The sequence below is a fragment of the Juglans microcarpa x Juglans regia genome, chromosome 3S (genome assembly GCF_004785595.1).
Source record: "Juglans microcarpa x Juglans regia isolate MS1-56 chromosome 3S, Jm3101_v1.0, whole genome shotgun sequence".
NCBI classification, from domain to species: domain Eukaryota; kingdom Viridiplantae; phylum Streptophyta; class Magnoliopsida; order Fagales; family Juglandaceae; genus Juglans; species Juglans microcarpa x Juglans regia.
Window position 1 is genome coordinate 5,470,579 of NC_054599.1, and position 14,577 is coordinate 5,485,155.

At 35.4% G+C, this 14,577-nt stretch overlaps 1 protein-coding gene across 1 annotated transcript; it reads left to right on the plus strand.

The window, feature by feature from the left end:
* The first annotated feature begins 446 nt into the window (after nt 1–446).
* LOC121258190 (CYP enzymes assisting alcohol dehydrogenase-like) lies at nt 447–14,089 on the plus strand. Its single transcript, XM_041159578.1, has 10 exons — nt 447–632; nt 2,455–2,512; nt 2,733–2,875; nt 3,357–3,394; nt 3,573–3,794; nt 3,929–4,109; nt 4,448–4,690; nt 4,820–4,978; nt 8,944–9,082; nt 14,053–14,089. Exons 2-9 carry the CDS (start codon nt 2,476–2,478, stop codon nt 9,052–9,054), a joined length of 1,134 nt encoding a protein of 377 aa, XP_041015512.1. The 5' UTR covers nt 447–632; nt 2,455–2,475; the 3' UTR covers nt 9,055–9,082; nt 14,053–14,089.
* Nucleotides 14,090–14,577: the final 488 nt, after the last annotated feature.

The following is a 14,577-nucleotide window of genomic DNA, read 5'->3' on the forward strand; positions in this document are numbered from 1 at the left end:
TATAAAGAACAGTTCTTCTATATACAGTTAGTAGATACAACTAGCGTGCAGTCGTCCATACTACATCAGATTTAAAATGAATTATTTATCTCTCATCAGTTCAGTCTCTCTCTTATCAAATATCTCCACATCAGTCACGTTTGTACGCCGTTTACACCAGGCACTTGTAACAAGTATTTTTCTATAAAGAGAATGCTACTTAGGCCGAGAGATTGGACCAATAAGTGTAAATTAATTTTTTTTTTATTTTTTTCAATTTTTTATACTCTTCAAATATTTTTAAAAAAATAAAAAAAATATTAACTCATTAATAATTACTTATTTAACCATTAAATAAAAATAAAAAAATAAAAAATAAAACCATTGTCGGTCACAATCATCGGTTTAAGTATTATTTTCTTATCCATAGATCCATATATATCAATCAAACTTTCCTTTCAACCTCATTTTCCCATTTTTCTTTCTTCGCAGAATCTCTCTCTCTCTCTGTTTCTGAACCTTTACTCGGTTATTAGTAGTTAGTGCTACTCTCTGCAAGGCTCAAAACCAGCTCGCCTTCAGTACGTCGCACAGACCGCACTAAGCCCGCGGCCGCATCTGTCTTCCGTTTTTCTTCCTCCATCAAACTCAAGGTATATCATTGGATGCGTTGTGTTCGTCTCTACTTTATTTTTTGAGATTTTGGAGGTGATCTTGATTGGATTTTTTATTTTAATCTCTCTGTTTTCCCATTTCATTCTTTTTCTTTTTGGTGAATTGATGGACTTCGATCGAAATAATTAATCGTTGGTGGGTCTCATTTGTCGGCAATTGAAGCTGTGGAAGTGTACTAGATTTTGTTGGAGTTTGTTCGTCGGAAAGGCCAAATCCGTTGGTGGCTGGCCACCTCTGGCTACGGCATGAGAAAGTATACTATGCCGTCTCAATTTAGCCGCTGGTCAAAATTGTTTTTATTATTTAATGGTTAAGAAATTAATTTTAAATGTATTTGTGTATTTTTTTATTGTTTAAAAATATTTAAATGTATTAAAAAAATATGAAAAGAAAAAAGAAAAAGACAAAACTACTGGACGGCACGATCAGCGGTAAGAGTGGGGCGGCATAGTAGCTCTACTCATACAGTATGAGAAAGTTTACTATGCCGCCCCACTATGACGGTTCAATTTGACCGTTGGTCAAAATTTTTTTTTTTTACTTAGTGGTTAAGAAAGTGATTTTAAATGTATTGGTATATTTTTTTATTTTTTAAAAATATTTAAATGTATTAAAAAATGTGAAAAGAAAAAGGAAAAAAAAAAAACAAAACAAAACCATTGGACGGCACCTTCAGCGGTAATAGTGAGGCGGCATAGTAGCCCCACTTATATAGTATGAGAAAGTCTACTATGCCGCCCTACTATGATCGCTCAATTTGATCGTTGGTCAAATTTTTTTTTTTTTTTTTACTTAGTGGTTAAGGAAGTAATTTTAAATGTATTGGTGTATTTTTTTTTATTTTTTAAAAATATTTAAATGTATTAAAAAAATCTGAAAAGAAAAAGGAAAAAAAAAACCACTTTTGCTCTTTTTTTTTTTTTTTTTTTTTTTGTCTTTCTACATTTTGTTTTAAAAAATATATATATTTTTCTGATTTATCTTATCTTTTTTTTAATTAACTATTTTATGTCTAGTTTAATTTTATTATATATTCCTTTCTCTTATGAAACATTTAAGTAATTATTTTATTATTTTTTAAAATAAAAATACTTCCTCTATATAGAAGATTTTATAAAAATAATGTATAATAAGTTTAATCCGCATAATTTGATATGATATGTCATATGTTAAAAATAAATAAATAAATAAATAAAACAAACAAAATAACTAGCGGGTGCTCCCAGCCGTGGCGGTAGAGCCACCCCAATAGAGATAATTTTTCAATAGAGATAATTTTCTACAAATTAAATTTACGCATGTAATCTTTTAATTGGTTGACATGTGAACTTTGAGACAAGTGTTAATTAGTCGTGCTGTTAAGGGAGTTAACGGGGGAATGAATGGAATGATCTAGTTGTAAGTTTCGTTAAATCTAGACTCTGTTGATTTAATAATAATAATGATAATTACTATGTTGACCCTACTAAATCATGCAAATGGCAGCGTTGCGTTACCCTTTTATGATTTTGGCATGCATTTATTTTATAATTTTGGTACGTACCTAGACTTTTAATTGCGCAATTGACAATCGTGACCCTAAGGTGCTGGAGGAGGTACATCAGCCTTTCTAGTGGTAGGCCAAATTCAAAAGGTGTTTTAAGGCATGTAGATATTATTGTACGTACGTTTAAACTCCCAATTCAAAAGTTGACAATTGATCATCGTGCCTAAATCATGCAATTGGTTGTAGTTGACATTTGTTACCCCCAATTAATCCTTTATACAAGTAATATCTTATTTAATTTGATCGATTGATAGGTCAATCTGGATTACCAGACAATGTCGAATAGCCACTCACATATCATTACTTGCAAAGGTATGCCTAACGTTAATCGCCCTCTTGTAGTAATATTGTATATTTAAATTAATATTTGTTGATGTGACATATTTTAATCGATTATTTTATCAGATAGTCGTTTAAAATGTGTCACATCAACAAGTATGATTGAGTTTTAAAATGAAAAAAATATGATCTCTCACTCAAATTGTTGTGATATCTTTCACTACATACTTTCATCATCGGTTAATCGCGTCAGCGGCGGTGTGTTGGGGAGTCGGGGAACCGGTGAAGGTGGAAGAGATACAAGTGGAGCCTCCAAAAACATCCGAAGTTCGTGTGAAAGTGCTGTATGCCAGTATGTGCCACACTGACATCTTATTCGGCAAAGGGATTCCGATTGTCAGTATCACGTCTTTCTTAATTTGTGTTTTGTCTGCTTCCGTCCCTGCATATATGTATCCTATAATTTTCCCTTTTTCACTACTTATAACATAAACATACCAAATATAGATCGAATAAAAAAGGTCAAAACACTAATATTTTTCTATGATGCTAGTTGATGATGAAAGTTCACACATCAACAGTGTATTGAATATGTTAATAAGCAAAAAAAAAGTAAATATTTTTTTTATCACTGATAAAAAAAAAAAAATGTTTTTCATACAAAAACAATTTCTCACAAAAAAATTTATAAACTGACATGACTTGATGTAGTATGTCAGATTGTAAAACAAATTTAATATATCATATTAAATCATGACAATTTGCGACTTTACTTTTATAAAATCTATTTTGAGCTCTAGCACTTCTAAAAGAATAAAAGAAATTCCTTTGGGCAAAGCCGCAAAAGTGTTTGACATTGTTCCTTCTTGTTCTGCAGCCTATTTTCCCTCGAATTTTAGGACATGAAGGTGTTGGGTAAGCTCTCGTTTTAACTTCATTGCCAATAACTACGACAAACAAATTGAATAAACGGCCTTTGATCGTCCAGCACTTTCTTCTTTTTCTTGAAGTAAAAAGTCACTAAATCTCATCCACTTGGAATCCCCACTTTCATTCAAAATAAACTTTTGTATTATCTGAATGCTGCATGCAGCGTGGTAGAGAGTGTTGGCGAGGAAGTAGCAGATCTCAAAGAAGGAGATCTTGTCATTCCAACCTACATCGGAGAGTGCAAAGACTGTGAGAACTGTCTGTCAGGGAAGACCAACTTATGCCTCAAATTCCCACTACCCATAAGTGGACTGATGCGCGATGACACTTCGAGAATGTCTGTAAGAGGCCAGAAACTGTACCACGCATTTACCTGCTCGACATGGTCGGAGTACACGGTTGTTGATGCTAATTATGTTGTCAACATTGACTCAACCATACCTCTACCACATGCTAGCTTCTTATCATGTGGATTCTCCACTGGATGTTTCTGTACCACGCATTTACCTGCTCGACATGGTCGGAGTACACGGTTGTTGATGCTAATTATGTTGTCAACATTGACTCAACCATACCTCTACCACATGCTAGCTTCTTATCATGTGGATTCTCCACTGGATTTGGGGCTGCATGGAAGGGAGCTGGGGTTGAAAAAGGATCTAGTGTTGCTGTTCTCGGTCTTGGCGCTGTTGGATTAGGGGTATGTACTACATGCATGACTTTTGCTTCGTCGGGATAAATACACTTTGCATTTTAAACTTCTAAAACAGACACATTGCATATTCAAAGTACGTATCAAGTAATTTCTATAAAGATGATCTAATTTTCATTAATTTCAACGGTCAAATTTGAGTTGCATGTTTATAAGAGAGTTGTAGGTATACTATGAAGTTGCATGTAATTTACGAGTCGTTAATTATCCTTTTGTCCTGACAATACAAGAGGAAGAAAGAAAAACCCTTATCTTTTGTTCTTTGTTCTTTCGAAATTTGATGAAGCGAGCAAGTTGGAAATCATGCTTTCCTTTGTAAATCGCAGGCCATAGAGGGGGCAAGAACACAGGGGGCAACAAAGATAATTGGAATTGACAAAAATGGGAGAAAGAAAAGAAAGGGAGAAGCTTTTGGAATGACCGACTTTATAAACCCTGATGAATATGATCATCATAAATCTGTCTCGGAGTTGGTGAAAGAATTAACAGGCGGAATGGGTGTGGACTATTGCTTTGAGTGCACAGGGGTGGCACCCTTGGCTAATGAAGCCCTCCTTGCCACAAAAATGGTATGTATGTCTATTATAAATTCAAGTTTTAAATTTAATAAAAATAAATATCTTTTTATATATATTTTTATTTTAAAACACACATATTTAATTTTTAACCTTTTGTTGATGGTGGTGCTTGGTGAGAAGGGAAAAGGACAAGCAATGGTAATTGTTGCAGGAACTCATGCAAATGTGGAGATCAGTTGCCTTGCCCTCATGCTAGGTGGGGCTTTGAAGGGTTCCATTTTTGGAGGTCTCAAAGCCAAAACTGACCTACCTGTTATAGTCGACAAATGCAAAAACAAGGTGAATTCTTACTAACAAAGAGTTACTAATTAAATACGCATCTATATAGAATTTATTTTTATATATTTATCCAAATATTCAAACATCTTTTAATTGACAACCGCATAAAACTCAAGAAATGCCATGCAATAATATTAATAAATAATAATAAATAATTCTTGTATTCATTTAGTTTTCAGTTTGTAAAAATCTAAAATATAGAAAATTAATATTGTTAACGCCTAAAAATAGCGTAACAGGCTGAAATGGGAGAAAGAGTCATTTTCAGCCGTTGAGACTATTCGGGTTTTGTTCGATGTGGTGTGGAGCCTCTGGCAGTGGTCCTGTGCGGTTGGACAGTATCGATGTGTACATTAATGGCAGTGAATGGAAAGTAAATATACAGGAAAAATAAAAGAGAGGGAGACATTCAGATTTACGTGGTTCGGCATAATGCCTATATCTAAAGGGTATTTTTTTTTTGGGGGGGGGGGGGGGGAGAATCCACTATAATATTCCTGTTTTATAGTCCCTCATATTCTCTCATATTCATTGTACAATGGAGATCAGAATTCTATTCTAGTGAAAAAATGATGTCGTTGGTATCTTTTGTTGTGAAGTTGAAGGAGTTAAAGCCGTAGTCTAGCCAAAAAGTCATCTTCCCCAAGCGAAAAGTTGAAGTATGGCCCATTTATCCTCTGCCACTCTCTTGCTTTATGTCCAATCTTCACTTTTTCTCCTGATACATTTCCCCTTCTCAGCCTTTTGTCCTGTCCTCTTTCCTTTCTCATTTCCTTCCCGATGAAATCCCCCCTTGGGTTGGGCCTTAAAACGCATAATGGGCCTAAGATATTTTATCTTCTCTAGCTGCTCGCGATTCTTACAATTAATTCGCTTCGAAAGACAGTCTTGAGAATCTTTAAGATAAAATATATGACATAGATGAAGAAATCCATAGTACTCTGTAAAAAAATAAACTCGAGGAGCATGGCCTTGGCCATAGTTGTCCATTTTGCTTGCACCGAGTGATGAAGATTTCCTAGCGCGAGGCTAGGCGGGAGTTGGGCTCTATCGTGTATTGTGCGAGCGTAGAGCTTGGTTTTAGCAGGAGATAGGTTTGACCGCATAGAGTGCGAGTGCAGTGTTTGACTTTGGCGAGAGATGTATTCGACCGCGTAAGGTGCGAGTGTGGAGCTTGGCCTCGGTGGGAGATGGGCTTGATCGCATGAGGTGTGAGCACAGAGCTCAGCTTTGGTGGGAGAGGTACTCGGGTAGTTGAGTGACTTGCTCGCCTACTCGAGCGCCTGGAAGGCCGGGCAGTCAATGACCTTTCCTGCCTATTAACTCATTACGAAAGTGGTGATAAGCCGGATAGTTAAAAGACTAGACCCGTCTCTTTGGCGTGACAGAGGTCGAGCAGTTTGTAAGACTAGACTCACCTCTTAGACCCTCGTAGACGTGAGGGAGGTTGAGCAGTTTGTAAAATCGGGCTCACCTTGTTGCCGTGGTGGAGGTCTAGCAGTTCGTAAGACTGGACTCGCCTTATTGCTGTGACGAAGATTGAGCAGTTCATAAGACTGATTGATCTCGTTGATGCTCATGGGAAGGTAAGTAGCTGATCCATTCGTCTGCATGAACATCTATTGCTGTCGAAAAGCAGTATACTCATCCAACATTTTTGTTTTCAATGGTGTTGGTGAATTTTACTTTTTTGATGTAAATTGCTATTAACATTTCTATTTTGCCATCAGTATTGGAGTTTGTTTTTAGTAACCCACTCAAGGTGTTTAGGGAGCCCGTTGACCCCCTAGGTCCACCTTAGGAGGTAGCTAAACCCATTGACTCGTTCCCTTAGGTAACCTGCGGGAGGCGACTGTGGAGTTCGGAGGCATGTTAACTCCGAAGGCTTGTTCTTGAAGATAACCTATTAGCAACAATTATGACACGAGTGCAGACACCCCACTTTTGCTGGTGGAGATGTCATCCTGGGACTAACATTAGGCAGTGCGTAAGACTGAACCCGCACTCTGTCGTGAGAGGGGCTAAGCTGCCTGGAGACTAGACTCACCTCTTTAGCCTCATGAGGGAGGTAAGTAGTCAGACATTTTGTAAGACTGGACTTGCCTCATTGACTCTCGTAGACGTGAGGGAGGCTAAGCAGTTCATAAGGCTGAACTCGCCTTGTTGCCGCGACAGAGGTCGAGCAGGTCGTAAGACTAGACTTACCTTGTTGATTGTGTTACAAAAGTCAAACCGGTTAGTGTAGATAATTTCCAATCACAAGGTGAGATTTGCGCTCCTGAATCATCCAGTTGCAGTGTGACGAAGGTTTGAGGCGTGTTGGCGAGGCCAATGAGTAGTCATGTTTTGGAGATGACGAAGGTCCAGGGTGCTCGCTTGCATGTTAATGGCAAGAAATCAATTCCGATGGAGACATGTTGGGACATCCGAGCTATGCCCGAGTGGGGCTATGTATATGGTGTTTCGCGCCAAATCAATTTTGTTAGTAAAAATAAAATTCACATAAATGTAGATAGAGACAAACCGAGGCATTTTAGCCGTCGTAGCTGATTTTTGCTTGACTCACATTGTCCACATCTGGTTGTTGTTTCTTCTCTTTCTCGTTTTTCTTTTCTCTTTCTCTTTTTTTCAATATTTTTATTTATTATTTTTTTAGGCAAGTTGTCCGACATATGCTATATAGTTTTGAGTAGGGCTGTACAAAACTCGATAGGATCAATCGTCGCCGATGCGAACCGGCCACAGGAGTCCAGAACCAGCCGGTCGATCGACAATATAAAATTAAGGAAACCGACGCTGGCCGGTTCAGTTTCAGTCTGAACTAAACCTAAACCATTCAACTAGCTGATTAAAAATATATATATATATATTTATATAATACGTGTATAAAACGACACCGTTTCACTTATTTAAGTGAAACGACATCATTTTAAGTGAAACTGTGTCGATTTAGTTATGAGTTTTATATTAAAATATATATATATATAGATATATATAGGTGAAATGGCGCCGTGTAACCATTTGGGTCGACTTTTGAGAGGGAGACACTTCGATTTACGTGGTTCTACTTAATGCTTACATACATGGGATGTTTTGGGGGAGGGTAGGAGGAAGAATCTACTATAATATATTTATTTTACAGTCTCTCATCCTACTGTAAAATGAAGATCAGAACTCTGTCCTCTGGTGGAAAAATGTTGTCGCTGGTGTATTTTGTCATAAGGTTGAAGAAGATGAAGCTGTAGTCTAGCCAAAAAGTTATCTGCCCCAAGCCCCCTGGGAAAGTTGAAGCATGGCTCCTTTATCCTCTGCCCCTCCCTTGATTTATGTCACATCTTCACTTTTTCTCTTGACACCCTTCCCCTTCTCAGCATTTAGTCCTTTATTTTTTCCTTCCTTACTTTCTTCTTGATGAGATTCCCCCTTGGGTTGGGCCTTGAAACTCATTATAGGACTAAGACATTTTATCCCCTCCAAATATGAAATTAAGTTCCTTCTTTATATTTTATCTTTTCCATTTATTTCAAATATATATAAAAATATATTTATTTTTTTATTTAACAAAAGGAAAATGCTAGTTGAACATATAAAAATGACCGATTAACTTTTTTTTTTTTTAATTTTTTATTTAATAGTTAAGAAAGTTAATATTAATGAATTGGTATTTTTCTCTATTTTTAAAACTGTTTAAAAATATATAAAAATGATTAAAGAAAAAGAAGAAAAAAATAAAACAAGTACATTTGTACTTATCGGTTGAAATCTTTGGTTGAATTATCGATTCCTGTAGTACTACCCTTGACAAACTTTTTACACTGATAAGTAAAACTCATGTTAAAACAGAAAAATAGAGAAAATGGAAAATCTTTAGGAGACTCAAAACGTACTGAACATAAAAGAAAATAAGATGCGTGCGTGTGCATATATAATAGATTTTTTAAAAATGGTGTTGTACTCTGCTGCAGGAAATCCAACTCGATGAACTTTTGAGTCACGAAGTTCCACTGCAAGATATAGATAAAGCATTTGTGCTATTGAAAAATCCTGATTGTGTGAAGATCCTTTTCAAGCTTTGATTGATCCCATCGACAACAAGATCATCATGCACCTACAGAGACATTATTATTACGAGCTTATAACTTACGCAATGCGCAAACCGTTATTTATGCTGGATTTTATAGATATATATTTAGATATTCGTTTGTTGTACGATCTTTGCTTCATCCACAATCAACACATATTCTTGATGCACTTCTTATATCATCCATTATCGTTCGTCTTCTACGTCGCACAATCCACATGCTTGACAAATACAAAATATTGAAAATTAAGACAGTGGCCAAGCGACCAGAAATCATGGCATGTATTTTTTTTTAAAAAAAAAATCATGGGATGGAAAAATAAAATTGCACCAACTTTTCATTAAATGTCTTCACTTACACTACACATTTCAACTGTGTTTAGTAGAGTCTTTGCAAGTAATTATAATAAAATGGTAATACATTGATACATTACATATTCATCAAATAAATTATTGTCAGAAAATTGCTAACAAACATAAAATTGAAAAATACATAGTTTTAGTCGAAAAATAAATATCATATGCCTTCACTAATCTACTAATCACGACCTTATTCCTGCCTTGTTCGATGCCATTGCAGATTTGTATTGACCTTGTAATGAAGATGAATAGTTTGGAATAGTTGGAACATAAGGTCCTGGATCATTAAAAGGGTCCTGATATATTGGATCTGATTGGCGGCCTTCAGATTTTATATTGAGCATGGAAAAATCATCTTGTGTATTGCTCACTAACCTGGATCGGTAGCTTGGACCAGGATCAACCACTGCTTTTATTTTTAGAGTTGAACTATCATCACTAGGTACGTCAAAGTCAAAACGCTGAGTATGTGGTATAACAAGCATTCTTGCTTTGGTCTTGATGCACGAATTAAATCATGTAGAGTGAGGTGCAATGCCATATTGAGGATTCTTTGATTCATTTGCTACAACATCATTCATTATAAAACTATGCTTTCGTGAACCATTATTTGATACGCAATCATCCCATATATTTGCATTGGATTCCCATTGTGATATAAATGCAGTACCACTTTGATGGTTATTTAAAGGCATCAGAAAAATAGAACGTTGTTTAGTGTAGCATCCATCATAGTCAATGTAATGTTTTGTGTAGATGCCACCATTTTGACCACCTTTTTTGGTATGACCAACTTCTTCGATCCTTGGCAGAGGGGTGCTTTGGTTGTCTATGTCATTACCGCATTCATCCAAATTTTCCTATGAAATTGCATAGCATGAACAAGTTTGTCTCTTAGAATACTTTCTCCAATATCTTTATTCATGTTCGTAATTCTTTATCAGACTTTTCACATTTCCAGTATAATAGATTCAACCCACAATAGCTGCCAATGGTTTATCATTGAGATATTGAAAGGATCGGTGATAATGGTATAGTGCAACCGTTATTGATAAACTCATAATCTATCTCTTTAAAGTTTTCACAATGTTTTCTAGATTGGATTTGTTTTTTCGCTTTCTCATATCTTGAGAATAATACATATATTGAATATATCTTAAAATTCAAATGCATATCTAAAAAAGTACAGTGTATTGCACCACAATAATCAATAGTTTAACTTAAAATAAGCAAATTAATTCTATCAAATAAATGCATGAGAATGGTTATCATGGAACAAATGATATGAGATAAACAACAATATAAATATTTATATCAAACCGAAACTTTTAAATAATGAACATAAATGGCTTTTGGTTTCTCTTTGATATAATTTGTGATATAATTTGTAAATGGGCTATTTTTTAAAATAATATATTTTTGGATTTGAAAATGCCCAATTCGTGTAACAGTCCAGCCTAAAAATAAAACTCTCTCTGCCTCCCTCTCACGCCAAACCCCTCTCACGCAGCCTTCTCTCAAGCCAAACCCTCGCACCGTACATCTCTCATCTTTGCTCTGCCTCGCTATCACGCCAAACCCCTCTCTAATGCCATCAACAACTCAACAACCCTTCGACGTCGACACTGTCTCGTTCTCCTCCACTTCCAGTTGTTCCCGAGGCTACATATTTTATTTTCCTCTCTCTCGACGAGCTAGGTTGGCTCAAATGTTGTAAGGTAAAAAAATTGAATGTCTTTTGCTTTTTCTCGGGTTTTCCATGAATTATTTCTTGAGAAAGATTAAACGTGCATTCGTTTTTTTGCGGGTTTGCATGTTCTTACTTTAATGTGTGGGTTTTTGTTATGATTCCAATTAGGGTGTAGATGAAGAACACCAGATGGAAAATAAGAACACAAGAAACAATAATGGAGATTAACGTAAGGAATGGAATTCAAAATATAGCTACGGTTTGGGATGTCCGAGGCTCCCAATTCCTCCAAATTCAGTGTTCATACAAACTGGAAATTCTAGATAATACCCTCTCCTCTGAGTTCTACCACTTATATATGGGATAATAATTCTCTTCAAAAATTCCCCATAACAAAAAGCAATCAAAATGGAAATAAGGAGTAACCGACTGCTATTCTAGAATGTTCAATAAACAGCCAGGTATTTGCTCAGCTCCACTGTCCTACGTTAAAACACTGCGTTGCAAGCCAAGGCTTCCCAGCAAACGACGCCGAATTACTAGCGGGTCATAACAGTTTTCTGTTGTGAAATTAGGGTTTCACATATCATCTCCTTTTTCCTTATGGAAGTTTAGGCTTTTGAGTGTTTCCTTGCCGCGAATCCGACTATTCCTGTGAGTAATTTCCATCTAAATTTCATCAATGGCTTGTTTTTCGGTCTTCATTCTTCATTTCTGTTTGATTCTGGGGCGAATGGTGCCTGGATTAATTAGGGTTTCTTCTACACATTTTTTTCTGGCGTTGTGTTCAATCTGAAGTTTTTGTGTTAATTAGGGGTTTTTTTTTTTTGGGTCTGTGTTGGTTTCATGCATATACATCTTGGCTATTGAAAGCAATTGAGGTGGTCCTTTTTAACCTTTGAGGTGGTTTGATTGTTGCATGTGCAACATTAGTAGATAATTTTTTTCAGATTCTGTTTTTCTCAAGATTACGAATTGGATAATTTGTAAAGGCTTTTAGTTCTTTACGTGGGATGTGTATGTTGGATTTGAGGTTGTATTTTATCTTTCATTTCTAGAATGAATATTTTCTACCAATTTACCTTATTACTTTTATGGTGGTAACCTACCTCGAGTACCATTGAAATGTATTTGTATGGTTGCTCTGGTTTTGATATCTGGTTTAGTTGTTTGCAATTTCTTGATGGTATGTTAAATGTATTTTTTATCTACAATTCTTCCAAAACATCCCCATACTCTCTTTTGTCTATGTACAGTGAAAATTCAAAGAGTAATCTTAAACTATTTATAGATTATTAAAAGTGTTGTATTTTTTATTTAAGTTCATTGACTGACTTATGTTATAATTATTTTTTCAAATACTCTGTTAGTGAGGAATTTTTTGGTTGAGATTTTTTGAAACTTCTTGATAGATACACTTGCATTTCTGGTTTGGGCCAGACTAACATTTCAAAATAAGTACCTACACACATATCTTGAACGAATAATCCCATTTTGCTTCACCCTTTTTTTTCAGGGAAAAATTAATGCATCTTAGAGATTGATGAGAATTTCTTTGTGTAAGTCGTTGTTTCTTATTTACCTTGTCTACAATTAGCCAAATAATTTTCTCCTATCTGTGTTTGTGGGTTTGTGGATTTTTTGGTTTTTCTTGGCTAAGGTGGTTTGTCACTCTGCGTATGTTCTGTTTATTAAAGAAATGTTCAAACTTTTGCGATGAAATTCATAATTTCAAATGCTTATTGCATGAAACCTTGAATATGTAATTCTGTGTTCTTATTAAGAGTTTATTGTGTTTTAATAAATCTATTTTAGGGTTTAAAATTTTATTGCATTTTAATAAATCGGATTTAGGATTTAGGGTTTTTTACAGATTTGGAAATATGATTTAGTGTTTATATCTTATAATTTTTGAGTGTTTGATAAATCGATTGTGTTTTAATAAATTTGATTTAGAGTTATTACTTGGCATATTATATGTTCTGTTGTCATGCATTGGGGAATTTTTTTTCATATGCATACGGAAACACTCCCTATTCTCTTTTCTGTATTTGTGAGTTTGTGGGTTTTTTAGTTTTTGCATTTCTGTAGATGCTTTCCAGACCGCCCGTCCCAACAAACACCCCTCCCCCCCCCCCCTCTTTTTTTCTCAAACCCAGTTGAAGTGTTTTGTAAAATTTTCACCCAAACTAACATTTCCTTCACCCATAATTTTCCAAACAACCAAAATATCATCTATTCTTGTAACCCTTAACTTTTATGGATCTTTAAGTTTTATGACTTTAAGTTTTATGACTTTTATGGAAAGATAAATTATATATACCATAAACAAACAAAAAACAGTGAGACTAACCTATTTAATTTCACTTTGAACTTCAGCACCTCCACATCCGAGAAACAGTTGAATGCAGAAAGTACAATGGCATGGCCTCACTTTATTTGAGAGAGAGAGAGTGAAGAAGAAAGTACAATAGAGGAAAACAATTTTCAACAGGAGAGTGAAGGAAGAAGGCTTCTGCGGTTTCTTTTAGAAAAGTAGAAAACTGGTTGGCAGTTATTTCAGTGGCCATTGCACCGCTTGGCATTTTTAAATTTCTCCTGAAAGTTGTGGCGGTTGGAAACGTTGGAAACAGGTGTCTGTTGCTAAGGTCCATTGGGTGTCGTTTATGAGTTAATGTGGGCGTTTTTTTAGGTTCAAATATTAATATATGTATTATCAGATTCTATCAGACATACCTATACTATTATTATAGGCCCACCAATTAACTTATGGACTAAATTATTATGTAATCCACCCAGCCAATGAGATTTGGAAGGCTTAAGTCATTGCATGGTTTGAAACTTTGCAAACCGGTGGCAACTTTACACACTTGAGCCGAATATTGCAGAAAGAATGCTATGTCATCCATTAAAACTTGGCTATTATATTATTAAATAGATTAGAGTTGGGATTCATTCAATGAATAATAAAAGTGCTGTATTAAAACGGTAACGGACGAGATATCTGTTAAGATATAAAATAAATAATAAAATTTATTTCTTTTTATCAGTTTAAACTTTTGAAATAAGTGGTGCTTATTATTTATAGTACTCAATAATCATGTTATTCATTTCTTCAATGTGGATTTCATTTTTCTATTGGATGTAAGCTATTGAATTCTGTATTTCTCCACTCGATTCCCTCATTTGAGTTCCTGCTAGCTCAAATATTCCCTCAAGAGAATCGGACCGAAACTCAGGGGCCACAATCCATCCAGTAGTTGCCAAAATCGCAACAGCCAAAACATATGAGTGTGGAATTCGAACCCAACCGTCATTAATAAGGGTTTAATGAAATAACGGAATGCGAGATAAATTAATGGCCTTCCAACATGATACTCACTCACAATTAGGGGTGTAAATTTAAACCGAAAAATTGGACTGGACCGGATCCGTTGGTCCGGTTTTTGAACCAGTCCGGTCCGGAAT